Source organism: Coffea eugenioides, chromosome 5 (assembly GCF_003713205.1).
Source record: "Coffea eugenioides isolate CCC68of chromosome 5, Ceug_1.0, whole genome shotgun sequence".
Classification (NCBI taxonomy): domain Eukaryota; kingdom Viridiplantae; phylum Streptophyta; class Magnoliopsida; order Gentianales; family Rubiaceae; genus Coffea; species Coffea eugenioides.
In genome coordinates, this window is record NC_040039.1 from 28,500,109 (window position 1) to 28,517,476 (window position 17,368).

General features: G+C 34.6%; 1 protein-coding gene across 1 annotated transcript in view; it reads left to right on the forward strand.

Moving 5' to 3' along the window:
• Nucleotides 1-11,155: 11,155 nt before the first annotated feature.
• Nucleotides 11,156-17,368, forward strand: part of LOC113771338 (fimbrin-5-like) — a 17,056-nt gene continuing 10,843 nt past the window's right edge. Inside the window, exons 1-10 of the mRNA XM_027315930.1 lie at nucleotides 11,156-11,242; nucleotides 11,373-11,543; nucleotides 11,920-12,158; nucleotides 12,251-12,422; nucleotides 12,521-12,559; nucleotides 12,664-12,732; nucleotides 12,849-12,965; nucleotides 14,767-14,978; nucleotides 15,912-16,067; nucleotides 16,144-16,343. Coding sequence (XP_027171731.1) covers nucleotides 11,156-11,242; nucleotides 11,373-11,543; nucleotides 11,920-12,158; nucleotides 12,251-12,422; nucleotides 12,521-12,559; nucleotides 12,664-12,732; nucleotides 12,849-12,965; nucleotides 14,767-14,978; nucleotides 15,912-16,067; nucleotides 16,144-16,343 — 1,462 coding nt within the window. The remainder of the gene's footprint in view (nucleotides 11,243-11,372; nucleotides 11,544-11,919; nucleotides 12,159-12,250; nucleotides 12,423-12,520; nucleotides 12,560-12,663; nucleotides 12,733-12,848; nucleotides 12,966-14,766; nucleotides 14,979-15,911; nucleotides 16,068-16,143; nucleotides 16,344-17,368) is intronic.

Consider the following 17,368-nt stretch of genomic DNA (forward strand, 5'->3'; position numbering starts at 1 on the left):
TACACCTCCAAATGACATCAGATCAGGCACAGTAACAGATTCCAGTTTATACAGTAAACAGTCACACAGGCAAGAAAACGAGTGTGATAAAGTACACTCTCGTCTCATTCAGAACGAGTGTGGCTTCGGGGTGAAAAAGGTAACGGTTGGTTCTAAAACATGAACAACCCCAAAACCCTTCATTTCGAGCCAAAATCAACCCAAAGTTAAAGGAATCAAGTAGCCCTAAAATTTGGACAGCATTTCCCCTTAAATTCCTTACTTTTTCCATCCTACAATCAACATCAAAGTTCATCCAAAACAGCCCCAATTGCACATACAATTCATGAACTATTAAACACACTTAATTAAGGTCACAAAACTCTTCAAATACAACCAATTGGTAGCTCCAAAACTAACCCTAATCATGCTCAAATTAGAAACCTAAAGCTGAAACTTAGGCACATAAGCTGGAAATTCCTTTAATCAAGTTAAACTACCACATAAAACCTCAATATTACACATGGTAAAGTTATCAACCCATGGCCATCCCTTAAGCTTCACATATGAGCAGAATTTTCACCATAAAACTGAAATTTACCATAACACTACTTCAAACCATGAAATTTCCTCATATAATCTTGCCAAAGTACCTTATAACCTCAAGAAAATGGTAGCTTAGTGCCTTGTCCTCCAAAATCCCTCCACTAACACCTTGAATCTTCCCTAGTGAGCAACTTTTGTGGAGTGGTTTGTAATTTTAACGGTTAGAACTCAAGATTTGAGCAAGAAATTGAAGTGGAAGAGGAACTCTCACTCTTGTTTTTCTCCTCACAAGTTTCAGCCAAGGCAATGAAAAATGAGAAGAAATTTTGGTCAAAATTAGTTTTTAGTAAAGGTAAGAAAGGTTGGTCAAAGTCCAACTTCGAATAGTGCCGCGACACGTGGCGCCTTTAGGGTTTGATCTAATCTTCTTGCCTTCCAATGGTTAATCTATCTAGTGACCCTCTAATTATCTCTTAGCACCTTGTAAAATAAATCTCTTTTATGCAAAACTCCATCTAGTCGTCAAAAGTTATCGCACTTACTGCACTAACGGGTCCCACGTCCATTATATACTACTAACGTCACATGAGCTAACTTATACTAGAAAAATGATTTAAAAATGATACTCACTTATAAAAATCTCTGGAAAATTAATATAATAAAATAAACTAAGGAAAATGCACGCGAAAAATAAAATAAAATAAGGGAAATTTTGCGGGTCCTCACACTTTTCATCCTTAAACTTTGAGTTAGGGACACATTTCGTCCCCAAACTTTTAGACGCACCACATTTAGTACATGAATTAATTATTTTGGGTTACATTTAGTCCAAAAATGGTAAAATATTCAATTTGGATGGAAAAGGCTGACGTGGCCGTTGATTTTGACTGAGAAATTTTTTTTACTTAATGGCCACATGCCAAACACGTGACTTTCTCCATCCAAATTCAGGAATTTACCTTTTTTGGACTAAATGTGGCAAAAAATAATTAATTCATGTACTAAAAGTGGTATGTCTAAAAGTTTGGGGATGAAATGTGTCCCCAACTCAAAGTTTAGGGACGAAAAGTGGATTTTTCCCTTATTAGAGTCTTTTCCATTATCGGATTCAAGATTCGAATCCAAGCAATTAGGGGTTGGAAAGGTGTGCAGAGGGTCAAATATGAAAAGGCATAACTATCCCCTGATTTGGGAGTTAATAAAATCATAGTCTCAATGACATAATATTGGGATATTTATCTTAATTGGAATTATTAATGAAGATTCAGTTATTAGAAGCCAAAGTCAACTCTTATAGATGTCTCTACTAAGTGCTAATTCTTTCTTTCAAATACAAACATCGAATATGAATCTTATCATTATTATTACCATTATCCAGATAATTGTTATTCTCAATAATTTACAAAAATGAGTAAGAGCTATCCACTAGTATATCAACTGGAAAAATCTAATTAAAATAAAATTCAGTATAAATATTAAAAATTGACATAGGTAAGTCTTATTCTACTAGTATCGCCCAATTTTCCTTACCCCTTTAGACACCTCTTCACAATAGTTTTGACACACATTGACTATCATTTTGTGCTCTAAACATCTTCTTGAGTGCAGAGGTAGCTTTTGGCATATCATATATGTTTTACCTCAAAAGGCAAAGTTGGACAAAGCTAAGTACTAGGGTAACTTCTAACGAGCTTTTTCAATTTTTTATTATGCTTAAAAACTACGAGGTGTTAAGATGTAGGTTTTAAAAATACTAGGAATTCGGAGGGAAGGAGAAAGGGAAGGGGTGATAAAGCGCACGAGCGCTAAACCACAGGAAGTATTATGTATTTTACTATGATTGGTTCCATCACTAAATGCTAGTTAAGATAAGTAATGATTCGCAGTTTTCTAGCATAATATAAATTTTGGTGCGGCTTCTCTCCATTGGAGAATCTCTCCATTTTCCTTGATACACTCCTAGATGTGCAACACATGTCACACTTATGAGGAAGGGCCAGGGTCATATTGAGTTAACCACATCTAGTAACCCTAGCATTGTTTTTTTGGCTAACTCCGTACACCCGAGAGGGGCACCAACCCCTATTTCATTAAGTAAATCACCGTAGAATAGTGAGTTAGGGCAAAAAAAAGTAACAAGATCCACCATGGAAATAAAAATAAAGAAAGAAATAAGGAGTACTACTCCCTTACAACAGAATGCCTAACAAAAAGGATGAACTGCCTGTCTAAAAAAATCGCTGACATGTCCGTAGGCGGGAGAGATGCCTCAGATGAGAAAACGGTGTCCGACATCAATCTTAACGAGGCTAACACATCTGCGGCTGAGTTTGATTGGTGATAAGTATGTGATAAAGAAACTCTCAAATCTGTTAGTGGCACCCCCTATCTTGATGATTTTGCTTGATGAAAAGGGGTCGACTTACCCTATCTTTACCAATGGCACCCCCTATCCAAACACAATTTCTATCTCCCCTAAAGAAATGATGCTTCAGCAACTTGGCCTTCCCCATTTGGTCAATAAAGTTGTACACCTAAGAAAGAATTTGATTCGCCGATATTGTTGAACCCTCGAAACGAGCCAAATTCATTGCCTTCCAAATAAACCACAGCACTAACATAGGGACAAGCATCAAAATATGGTTACAGGTCACGAATTGACGCGACAAAAACCAAGAGGCAATTCTAGCATGTACACCCGTGGCCACCTGGTCCACAATACTGAAGAGTCTAGCAAAGTGGCCCCAAACTTCAAGGCAAGAGGGCCTATAACAAACAAATGAGCGACTGTCTCCACTGCACTGCCACAGCAACAACATTTAGACACTAATGGTTGTCCCTTGCGTTAAAGCTGGCAGTCTAAAAGAATCCATTTTCTCAACAATCTCTAGACGAAAAAAGAGATTTTCAATGGAACCACTGAACTCCATATCAATGTATTAACAACCGACAAATTCCTTTTCACACGAATCACCTCCCACGCCGAAGCTACAGAGAATTCTCTTGTGGAAGATGGTGCACATCCTAGCCATTAGATCTGAAAACATTGCCAATCAGCATGTGAGGCGCAGTTGGTACGGCCAATGGTGTTGAGAGAGGAATCTATGTACACCTCCTATCCATCCAAAAATCCACTAGAGCCTCCCCCAAACACCAACGGATATTACTTTCAGCAATTTTCCTTATCTCAGCTAAACGACGCCAGGAAGCTGATGGTTGTTTGATGTTAAATAACTAAAAAGGTCATTTTGAGTTAACCACATCTAGTAACCCTGGTTATTTAATGTTCAATAATTAAAAATTAACATAGTTACTGCTCCTATTTTCTTGCTCTCCTTGCCATCGTAAAACATGGAAATCCAAACTTGAAACCATAAAACATCAAACTACGAAGTGTTAAGATGTAGGTTTTAAAATACTAGGGAATAGGAGGGGCAAGAGAAAGGGAAGGGGGGATAAAATATATAAACGCTAAACCACAAGGGATATTATGTATTTTACCCTAAATATTTCCGTCACTAAATGTTATTTAAGATAAGTAATGAGTCATGATTTTCTAGCATAATATAAACTTAGTAGTTTATTTTTCACGTCCTACCAAGAAATGAGAGAACAAATAGTTGCAGCCTGATTATATGGCCAAATTTTGATATGGTTTTAACAATTGAGTATTTTTGCTAATTTTTTACTGCTATAATTATAAAATTATAAGTGAAAAATTAATATGAGCTAAGAGAGTACAAGGATAAAAAATTAAAAGAAACACTAGACACAGCCAAATTTCATATTTTTAGTATATACACTACATGAACATTATGCTTCATCAAAAGTTGTAAATACACTTGGTCAAATAGTTTTTGCATATACTTACATTTAACTTCATATATTTACTTATATGCCATAACTTCTAAAATCTAATTAATTTGTTCTAAGCGTGTAAAAAATTATGAAGTATTTCACAACTAATGGTAAAGCTAGTAATTTGATGTAAGAGTCGAACTAAGCATGAATATAAACTTTAATTTAAACATGAAACATATCAAAATTAAACAAGTAAATAAAATTTAAATCATTCAAATAAAAATTATTGATAATATTTTGATTGATTTTTGGCTTTAGGATTTTTTTTCCTTGATTGATTTTTGAGAGAGTAAATAACATTTTGGTAATGTTAACTATTAGAAATAATCATCACCTATAAGAATCTAGACACTTTTAACATAGAAGCTTCAAAGTTACTGGACTTAACACTTGTTTCAATAGCTCTTTTCTTGACAAAATGAATGAATTTTCTTGTTTAAAATAATTAATTTAAATAGTATGTTTAAAAGGTTCAAAAGTTTTTAAATCTGAAATGAGCATACTTATTTAAAAGGTTCAAAAGTTTATTTTGTTGACAAGGCTTTTATATTATCAATATTTATTATCTACTATGAAATCATTCTTTTAATTTTTTTCCCAATAATTGCAATAGAACAAATTAAAATTACTATATTTAATAGCACAATTAAAAATATTAAAATTTATTTAATTGAAAAAGAGGAGGTAATTGTAAATTTGTCATATAAAATGACAATTCATTTGAATTTATTTGACTAATGAGGAAAGGATAAATAACTTTTGACTCGACATAAAGGAATTAGTTTTTGAATTATGAACTAAAAACACTCAATAATATCACAATCTGCCTAAATTAAAAATAAGAAATGCACAAAATTAAAGATACATCATTGAAAGAAAATATATAAAAAACATAACCGCCAAATTCCTAATAATCAATTCCTCTCTTACATTAAAAAAAAATAAATAAATACCTAATAGCTACATTGAATCCTAGAGTTTTAGCATGAGTAGAATTATTCTTGGGTAAAAGTTAGTAGAAATTTGCAAGATGAAAATTGAAAGCAAAGATGGGCCGTTTGGATTTGAGAGTTTTGAAATACTTGTTTTTCATTTACAAATATATAGTAACACACTCCAAAAACACTCCTTATATCTCAAATACAACTTATAAAAAATAAAAAATAAAATTGAATGGAAATAAATCCTATTACCTTTTTCTTCTTCGTCCAATCACCACCACCTACTACCATTACCTACCACTCCCTTTTGTCTCCTCCACCGTCACTGCCACCTCCACAGCTACTCCTCTCTTTTTCTCTCCTCTCTCTCCTTCTTTCTGTGACGACCCCACCTCCCCTTAGGGCGTACCAGGGTTTAGCGAACCGCCTGCCCAGCTCTCACCAGGATTCGCTCACTTATTTCAATAAAATAAGTTACAACCTCAAAAGTAAATGAAACAACAGTTCCCAAGCTTGGAACGTACAATTACATTCATTTCTATCTCAAACATTTATACAATCCCCAAATATAATAAAAGATTTGAGTTCCAGATACATTCAACCCTAATCGAGCACTAGTGCGAATACAATTGCCAAAAATTCAAAAAAACTAGACTATACTAGCCTGTACCAGTCTCACGCTCTCACTCATAACCCCTGTAAGGAAAACAAATTTAACGGAATAGAGTGAGTCAAACCTCAGTGAGGTTCCAAAACTTCATGCAGACCCAAGCAGCACGTTGGTCATTATGTAAAATTTGAAATATCAAAGTAGCGAGCATAAGAGTTCATAAAAGAGAGCAATAACAATTCAAATTAGCAAATCATTAGTTATCCAACAAATTCCAGGTAAAAGGATACGGATGGCTCTCAAGAGCCAAATTCCCGTTGCATTACTTGATCTGAACCCGTTGACACCCCGTCAACGTTTGAAGAAGCAAACCATGACCATAGATCTCTACTTTATACCAATTTTCATCCATTAATCAACCTCCTACCGGGCCCGAAATCCAAAATAAGAGTGATAGTAATACTCGAGTATACCGAATCCAGTGGATCTAATCCAAAGGATTATACAATAAACAATAAACAATAGTACCTATGGTTCGCCAGTCTCCTCGACCAAGCCCTTACTAGCTCGATTCGACTAACCAACCAATAGGGTGTGGATCCAAGTAGTGAGACGAAACGAGAGGTACCTTCCACTCGGATAGAGAGTGGTACATGCTACCGCTCAGCACTTACAAGTCAAGTACAAGAGTTCAGGTAGTATTCAAGTTGTACAGATGTATATCAAGTCAATAATAGCCCGTAAACAGTAATAAATCACATTATGGTAAGTGCAATAAAGTACACCCTTACCCGTTCAAACAAGTCAAGTAGTTCTTTTAAATATCAAGTTCAATCATGCACTTGGAAACACTCACCAGTATGAGCAAGAGATACGTCAAAAGTTTCCTTTCGAGTCGTACTCCGAATCACCAAAGAAACCTAGATCAGTAAAAATAAGGTATTATGGTTCAACTAATCAAGATCTAGATGAACCATCAAAAATCTAGAAAGTACTAGTGCAAATATAAAAATACAGTTTTAGAGTGAATAATAACATTTGAACTTTCAAGTCATGAAAAATCTCGAGTCATTTCTCAAATTCAAACATAATCAAAGAAAATTCCAGAAATCAGTAATTGAAAGAACAACCAATCCCAAATTGAAGTGAGCAAATGTAATTCAAAGTTTTCAAGATAAAACTAACACTTTTCATCTTAGTTGATACCAAATCTTGGTCAAAAACAACTCATATACTACTATTGAAGTGCATTCAAGGATACATATGTAACTTAAGATCCAACTAACCCAAAATCAAACCTTATATCTCACTAATATACATAAGAGCAAGTAATAGAAATTTGGGCAGCATTTCCCCTATTTTCTTACTTTTCCCATCCAAGTACAACTTGGATTCACAAGCTAACAAACCTCCAATCCAACCACAAGTGATAACCAACAACATACATCTATTCAAGACCTCAAAACCAACCAAACTAACCAAAAAATAAACTTATCACCATGGATATCAAAGCTGGAAACCAGTTTAAAGAAGAAATTATAAGTGGCAAATTTGTCATCCTTCGGTGTTTTGATCATAACTGTAGCTAGGTATATTGGATCGAGGTAAATTTGATGGCGTTTCGAAGCTAAGATAGAAGTCTACAACTTTGATGAAAGTATCAAACCCCAATTCAAACATTATCAATGTCGAAATTGGCAAAAACAGAGACATAAAAATTCTGTCGGAGCCAAAACAGGATAACTGAATAGTTTTGGTAAAATGACTATAATTTGGTGTAGAATAATCGAAATTGAGCTCCGTCAGCGGCGTTTAAAACTAGATACATAGACGTTTCCAATGGTATAAAAATCAGGTTCTAGTTCATCTCCTACAACTATTAGCAAGCTCAGGAAATTGACTGAAATTCACCACCAAATACTAGAATTTTGCATATTTTAGCCAAATCAACCTATACAAACTAGTATATCCACTTAGCAAAGCTAATAAAGCAAGATTCAACTTAAAGCAACAATATAAAGCTGAAATCTCATTACCAAAGTTGAAAATTTCATTTCACTACTCAAACCAACTAACAAGTCATGAAAATCACCATAATCAAACCTAAAAATCACTTATAAACATGTATCTAAGGTAAATATAGCTTCTTGAAACCCATACCTTGATCACCTTCTTGAAGATAGCAAATCCTAGCTTAACACTCCAAAATCTCTCCACCAAGACCTTCAATCTTCCTTGAGTACCACTTTTTATGGAGTAGATTGTTAGTTTTATGGTACAACTTCAAGATCCAAGCAAAAATGGAAGTAAAAAGTGAAGCTTTTCTCTATTCTTTTCTCTCTCTCACATTCGGCCAACCATGGAGGAAAATGGAAGAAATGAAGACAAAACAGAGGCTTAAGAGATAAGCTTAAGTTGGTCTAGTCAAAGTCTTTGGTCAAAGTATTAAACAAGACTTAATACTACGGTGACAAGTGGCATCATCTAAGCTAATATATATCCTTTTGTCTCCTAATTGCATACTTAAGCAACAAGTTCCAAATTAATCCTTAGCACATCATAAATAATATCCCTTAGCACAACACTTCGAAAATTTAACGCGTGTCACACCTTAGTGGGTCCCAGCACCTTAATGCACTACAAACTTATCATGTACTAACTTATACAAGAAAAATATTTTAAAAACTTGATTTACTTATAAAATTATCTAAGTAATTAAAGCAATGAGTTAAAGTAAAGAAAATGTATTCGAAGAAACAAAATACAAAATGCAAAAATACAATAAATTTATGCAAATATAAAAATCATTTCAAATCATTAATTAATCAAACAAATGAGGTGCAACTATCTTAAAATAAAGTAAAAATAGCAAGAATTTAGGTCGTCACATTCTCTTCCTCTTACACAAAAATCCGGGGTGTCACACTTTCTCCCTTCCTACCTCCTTTCCCTCTTCTTCTCCTTCTTCTCCCTCCTTCCCCTTCTTTTCCTCTCCCCCTTACCAGATCCATCTTCAACTCCAGCCACAACTCACTCTAGCCACAAACCTTTCTAGTCACGATCAGAAAGGTCGCGCCAATAGTAACATGACCTTTCTGGTTGTGATTGAGAAGATCACGCCAGCAGTCTTTGGATGGGTCTAGGGGTTGGGGAGAAAGGAGAAAGAGAATAGGATGGAGAAAAAGAGGGAGAAGAGAGGAGGGGGAAAGAGAAGGAGAGGGAGAGAGAGAGAGAGAGGAGAGAGGAGGGAGCAGAAGAGAGGGGCTGATGACGGTGGTGGCGATGAGTGGTGTAAATTTTTTACGAAATACCCAAAAACTTTAAATTATAAAATTACCCCATAAGGATGGAGAAAAGGAGGGAGAGAGAGAGAGAGAGAGAGAGAGAGAGAGAGGGAGCAGAAGGGAGGGGGTGATGGCGGTGGTGGCAGTGAGTGGTGTAAATTTTTTATGAAATACCCAATAACTTTAAATTATAAAATTACCCCATAATACAACTCAATTATCCCCCAAAAGCACCTCTAAAATCACCACAAAAAACATCTACAGTAAAGATTTTTATATACATTGTTATAGTAAAATTTTTCAAAAATATCTCCAAAAACGGTTAATTCACATGGAGCCCATGATTTGGTTATCTTCTTAATAGAAATAAGACAATGGGCAATAATGCGATGGTGCACAGTGGGTTTTATGATTGTGTGACTTGGGCATTGAGTTATGGGATTGAATAATTAAATTGGAATAGATAAGTACATTGAAAATCAGAATAATTAGCATGGTGGAGTTTAACTGCTAGTTGACTTGCACTTTGGTTGGGACTACGATTGGGCTTTTCCCATTACTACTAGAGAGTTTCACAAAAGTTGAGAGAGAGAGAGAGAGAGAGAGAGAGAGTTAACTTTGAGAGCATTTTGTATCTATGAGTTCAAATATTTTTTTGCAGAGGAAAGGGGCAATTGCTCACCTAGTGCCCTCTTCACTCTACCATTGTTTGTAATAACTGATTATATTTTTTTAAAAGTTGCACAGAACAGTAAGTGTACCTTAACAACTAGTTGATATAATTTGAACAATATTCTTTCAATAATCTACTTGTGTAACACGTGTTGGATAAAGTGTAAATAAAAAATAAGGTATAAATTATGTCTAATATCATTCAAAAATAATGTGATAATATATTTGATAAATGACCTTAATAATTAGCCTAGAATTTAAGCAAACCAAAACAACTAAAATGGGGTACGCTAATATGGTTTTGGCATAAATTATAGGTATTCACATCCATTTTACGGTTTGTGATTAATTTTGTTTGGTTCATGTGGATCCCTTGCAAGGAGAAGCTTTCCTAGTGTTATCCTTTCTATGCCCATGGGTTTCATACTTGAGACCTCATAGTTAAGGGATTCAAGCCCCTTCCAGTGGCACCAGCTCGGTAATATAGTTAAGTCTTTTTAAATAACTTTTCATGGAAAAATAGATTAGAAGGGTCCAAACGTTAATCCTTCCAAACTTAAATTTCTTAAACTGTTATTCTCCAAAGTTAAAGGGGTTCAAGTGAAATTTAATCTCTCTCAAGCATAAAGGTACATTTTCCCCCTTAGTATTCGCGGGTCCGAAAGGCAAAACGGTTTTTTCTCTTGCTTTGATTTTCATTCTCTCTCTTCCTTGCCTTTTTTCCTTCCTTGCAAGAACTGCACCACAAAAGAACCGACAAAAGGAATAAGAGTTCTTTGATCATTGCCCCAATGAGTTTCTGATTTGAGAAGGTTCGTTATTTTCTTTAATGTGTTCAAAGGATCATTGGATTTTAACAACATTGAACTGGTGGGATTCTTGCACCATGCAAAAAATATTTCATAAAAGACTTGTAAAATTTGTTGTTTTATTTTGGTGATAACTGTGTAAAGATTGGAATCAATCTTTTTTTTTTTTTTGCTTTGTAGATTTTTCTTTCGTTTATTATGAATATGAAATCTTGCATGCATTTTAAAACCATATGTAGCGCCCTTTCATTGTAATCTTATGATTGCTTATGATGTGATTATAAATCGTTGATATTTCAAAATGTTTATGTGCTGTTGAAAGCATTTTTTAAGTTTGTCCCAGTGCAATTAGCAGACAAGTTCTTATATAGTTTTTATTTTTTAATTGTTTTTGGATTCTTAGCTTTTATTCTACTGATAAGGGGGTTGATTTCTGGAATATAGGAGAAAAAAATGTCTGGTTATGTGGGAGTTTTTGTGTCTGATCCATGGCTTCAGAGCCAATTCACTCAAGTTGAACTCCGTGGGCTCCAATCAAAAGTACGTCATTTTATCTTCTGTGTTATGAAGTTTTCTTGACTATTATGATATTTTGGTTATGTCTTCTTATTATAGATGGAATTTTTAGGATTTAGGATCTATATACATATTAATTCAAGATTCTTTGTAGTTTCTTTCCGCGATGAATAAATCTGGCAAGGTCAAACTGGGAGATTTGCCACCTGTAATGTCCAAAATGAAGCCTTTTAGTGAAATGTTAACAGAAGATGAGGTCAAAGTCATCTTGTCCGAATCATCTGCTGACTTGAGTGAAGAAATTGAGTTTGAATCATTCCTTCGGGTAAGTATTTACCTTCCAATTTTGGTCTATGTGTGAATTTCTGTGCTCTTTTAGTCTCATTTTTTTTCCTCTTAATCAGAGTCAATTGTACAAGTTCTCTGTTGCATCCGTTTTCTCTTCATCTGAGTGACATCTAATGATAGTTATATGAAGTCCAATAATGAAACTCAAACATTACTTATCAATGGTAAGTGAAGTACTGAGATGTATCTCTCAGTACGTGCTACTTTTGGTGTAGCTAAAATTAAGATTTTTTGTGTGGTGGAAACCTTTGAATTACTACATGTTTTGAAGCTTAAGGTGTTGCAGACGTGGTATGGCTTTTACATAATAATTATAGAAGAAACAAGATATCAATTTCTATTATCATGTCAAGGCATTCTTGAACCTACAAGCAAGAGCTACAGCAAAACTCGGCGATTCAAAACCAACTTCATCATTTGTGAAAACTGCTACTACAACACTTCGTCACACCATTAGTGAATCAGAGAAGGCCTCTTATGTTGCCCATATAAACAGCTTTCTTGGGAATGATCCATTCTTGAAAGAGTTCCTTCCAATTGATCCATCTACAAATGCACTCTTTGATCTTGCGAAGGATGGTGTTCTACTATGGTACTCTATCTCAAACAACCTTACGATGTGTGTTACAATGATATTTTTATCTCCTTTCTTGGTTTCATCGTTCATTTCACCATTTGGTGCAGTAAGCTGATTAATGTGGCTGTCCCTGGTACCATAGATGAGCGAGCTATTAACACAAAGAAAGTCCTAAATCCATGGGAGAGAAATGAAAACCACACACTATGTCTCAACTCTGCCAAGGCAATTGGGTGCACTGTGGTCAATATTGGCACGCAGGATCTAGTCGAAGCAAGAGTAATTCAACCTATAAAAAGCACACATTTTTTCATTTTGTAGTTTGCTTTATCTGCATTAAAATTTGTGATATTTACTTAGATATGTTTGGTATGCAGCCCCACCTGGTTGTTGGTTTGATTTCTCAAATAATTAAGGTATGTTAAAGTTTTCAGGGCTGTTGTTAACAGTATTATAGGATCGAATGTGTGATCATTGAAATTCTTAATGTTTGTCGATTTACATGTTGAGCTGACAACAGATACAACTTTTAGCTGATCTGAACCTGAAGAAAACTCCCCAACTTGTTGAATTGGTGGAAGACAGTAAGGTTACAATTATTAATTCATTTCTGTTTGCTTGGTATATTTTTACATATATAACACATTTAATTCTATGCACGTTTTGAAATTACAACAAGATAAATAAGAACTCTAAATATTGCAGGATGTGGAAGAACTCATGGGCTTACCACCAGAGAAGCTTTTACTCAAATGGATGAATTTTCATCTGAAAAAATCAGGGTATAAAAAGCAAGTTACAAATTTTTCATCTGATCTAAAGGTAATGAAAGCTCTACACATGTTAATGATTTGTCAATGTATGAATTTTCTAGCTGCACTGAGGATTTTAATTTGTATGATTTTCATGCCACTATTGCCCCCGAGCAAAATCGTATTTGTTCTTTTTGAGAGTCTGGTCCAAGTCCCTGTATTCTAACAACCTCAAAGTTGGGGCAATGGCATGTTCTTCTGTTAATGGTTACCTTATGCAACTCTTATTCTAGTAGTAGTTCTACTAGTAAAGAAAGAAGAAATGATTTATGTTAAAAATACAACTTCTGTTCATGGTGTAAAATTTTAGGACAATCTCAATGCATGTTAATGTGTAGTTTTTTTAAAAAAATGTGTGCAATGTTCTATTTAACTGCAGTAAATCTATATGCAAGTTTAGTTTTACAAAGAGGAATCCTTGTACTTCTACATGGATTCCAAGTTTTAAAGTCAGCTTCTTGTTCTTGTCCCAATCTAGTGCTTTACTTAATTACTTCAAACTTTTTATCCTTGTTTAATAGATGTCAATGTCATTTTCATGCTGCCATAAACTTATTATTTGAATCTAAATGCTGTAGGAAAATGATGAAGAGCTCCCAATTTTTATTAGCAAATCTCTAAGGATCTGAAAGAGTGTTTAAGCTACTATAGATTAGAAAGTAGATTTCATTTAGTAGCTGAACTCGTTAAGGTTGAACATCTCATTGTGCAATAGTGGTTGATCATTGATTTTTTAGTGTTGTGAATGTTAAGCCATATCTCACTTGACTCAAGAAAGAGGGAATGATCAGTTTACTTTAAATGAATTCTGTTGGGCTTGGGTTTTATCCCACCAACCTTTATTTTGTTGGGCTTGGGTTTTATCCCATCAACCGTTATTTTGTGCGGTTGGTGGGATTAAACCCAAACCCAACAAATTCCTCTGAAGAAGTCTATTAGGAACTTCCTTTAAAGCATTGATGGTTAGGTTTTTTATTCTGAATATGTAAACAAAAATTTTTTGGTATAGAGTCTTGAGTAGTTTAAGCTGACAGTGTAGAAGCAAGTTTGAAAGAAACATGATAAGAAGAGAGAGAAAGATGCTGGTTAGATAAAATATAGCAATATAACCAGCATAACAAACAAGCTAAACGGATCAGATATTGCCAAGAAAAACTCAGATATCACTTTTACACTGTATTGTTGTAAATAAGTCATGGTAGCTAAACAATGTATACAATTGCTGCATAGAACTATTAAGAAAGCTTCAATAAATAGGAAGACTACTTAATAAAACCAGATTCTTAACAAAATTATATGTTTTAGAGTTTAAAGTGTGGAAAACAAAGGTAAAGTGAAATGCGACCAACTCTAAGCGATCTCATATGCATATTTAAACTATATCTTATGCAATAATGATTATAACAGTTAAGATAATGGTAGTAACAATGACATCCTGTCATGCTACAGATTTGTTTAAGACTAACATTTTCTTCTACTTTTCTAAGCTTAGTACTTTCTCTGCCTTTTTGGTCAAGTTTTAGATAGCTGCACAAGAAACTACAAGTTCGGTTATTGGTCCCGATACTCTGTTAGATGACTTGCAAGAAGAATAACTTAAGACTAGAAGAGATCTACTGAGCTTGATATGTGGTTTCTACTTGAGGTCTTTCTGTATGATTAAATTTCTTAGGTATACAATTCTGCAAGGTCTAAGCATTTATCTCTAACATGTTGAATCTTTTCACTATACTGCAAAACTTATTAAGTGGGTTATTGATCAATGGCTCTCTAAGCCTTTGACGTATTAGTAATGGCTTGCTCATTTACAGGATGGGGAGGCCTATGCTCACTTGCTTAATGCTCTGGCACCAGAACATGGTACCACTACCACATTAGATGCAAAAGATCCTACTGAAAGAGCAAATTTGATTATTGAGCAAGCAGACAAATTGGATTGCAAGAGATATGTTACTCCCAAAGATATTGTTGAGGGCTCTACAAACCTGAATCTGGCATTTGTTGCACAAATATTTCAACACAGGTAAAGTATGGTGTTCGAAATATTTCTGCTGCTTTTCTAGTATGATAAAGCTCCAGACTTATCTTGATGTGGAACATGTTTTCACCGTGTCTTGGACATCAGTTGGAAACTCTTATTCCATGACATAGTCTTGTCTCAATATGGAACATGTTTTTATGTTTATTCAGCTGGTCTACTATCCATATATAAGCGTTAAATGCCTCCATGGCACAACACATATTTGGCTGCATGCTTCTTCTTGAAATCAAAGCAACGACAAATGAAGAATATAATGAATTAGTTATAACTCATGTATGAGAAAGATTTGATTACGAAAGTGTTTGTTGCAACTATGTTTTGGTATGCCTCAGCTTAGATGAAAACATACTTATGTTTCAGTTCCCTTGTGCTATATCTTTTTTTGGTCAAAGCATGTCGCTTCATGATTGACTTTGTAAAGGAAGTTTTCTAATGCATCTGTTTGTTTCATGTCAACTTTTTTTAATTTTACTTTGTCACTTTTGATTGGTGATATTGAACAGTGAAAAGGATTTACGATTTATTCCTTGTTTTTGTTCATCTTTCACTACTTTTATATTGTAGGATTTCTCTTGCTCTTTTTTTTGGATCTATTTTTAAAGTTAAATCTATGAATGCTTGGATTTTTGCATGGTTCAACCGTCCAGGAAACTGATTCCAACTTCTCCTTATAAGATTCTTATTTTGCGTTTTCACACCCTTGGATGCTAATTCGGATTTCATGCTGTAAACTTTAATCTAAATTTACCTGAAGAATCTTTTTCCAATGCCTGAAATGCATGGTAAAAATTTTCACAATTTTCCTCTGGCTCCCATCTCCTGTACCCACCCCGACGTCTATCCAGCAGAGGTGAAACTGAGAATTTGTTTAGTCTTAAAGAACATTATATAAGAAATTTGTATGCTCTATTACAGGAATGGCTTATCAATGGACAGCAAAAAACTTCCCTTTGCTGAGATGATGACAGACGATACTCAAACTTCTCGAGAAGAAAGATGCTTTCGATTGTGGATTAACAGCCTTGGAATTGATACATATGTTAATAATGTTTTTGAGGATGTCAGAACAGGGTGAGGCGAATGCTTCTTTACTGAAGTATGATGGCTTCCTTGATGTTTTCTTGATTGTCAACGCTCTTGAATGCAGATGGGTTATTTTAGAAGTTCTTGACAAAGTTTCCCCTGGATCAGTCAATTGGAAGCAAGCGACCAAACCTCCGATTAAGATGCCCTTCAGAAAGGTTGAAAACTGCAATCAAGTTATACGCATTGGAAAAGATTTAAACTTCTCACTTGTGAATGTAGCTGGAAATGACATTGTACAGGGAAACAAGAAGCTTATATTAGGTAATCCTTTTCTCTTTTTCCTTTCTTTTTTTTCATTTCTTGACTGCAAGACTTTTTGTAAGGTTTGTTTGCCTCGTTTAAGAGAAATTCTATGTGATGATGTATATGACATCATTGAAATCTTATCATTTCAGCCGGCAATTAAGCCACACTTAATATAATTCTATACCTTATGAAATGAAGGCATATTAAAAATTTTGTGATCTAAACATCCTTCTTTCCGATTAATGTGAGTGAACTGGTCCAAATTTGGCAACGTAAACAATAAGCAGTTAATGTATCACTATCACTTGATGCATAACCTGTGTTTTTATTAGAAAATTTAGTGTATGAAAACTTAGTAAATTGATAGTGGCTACAATGCAGTCCAACTCTCCTGGGCTATGTACAGCAGGTGACTAATTCCTGTTTTATATGGAAAAGGTCAATTTTTTAATTACATTAATCTTCAGTTGGATAATAAAAAAAGGGAGAATGATTTTGGCAACTTAACGTGACAAAAAAGTGTTACAACAAAACCTCTTCTTTATGCGGTAGTAGTCTTAGTTTATGCTTGTCAAGAACTGTGTGAATCTAGTCTTTTGGGAGTCATGCAGGGCATGGCTCTATGTCACTAAGTTAATCAGTCTGTGAGCCTTGGTGAAGTACTGAAGCTGCTAAAATATGGAGTAATTGAGGAAGTCAACAAATAATAAACAAAAGGACTTCTTTCAGTTGCTAGAAAAAATTACCAGACCCGGCCTTTCTCAGACAGTATTGTCACAGGAGATTTATGTTGAGTGTTAATTAAGTCAAAGAACTTAATTCACCCAACTAAATCAGGCTAGTACACATCTATTGGTTCAGAGAATGTGAAAGGAACCCTTTGCTGTGGAATCTGTGGACATTGTGCAGTTACATAGACTGGATTTCTCTTTGCTTTTTATATTGTGTATTAATCTCAACCAAGTGAACATGGAATGATATGAGCAAACATTTGGCTGAGCTCCTGTAACAAACATAATGACTGAATGTGATTCTCACCC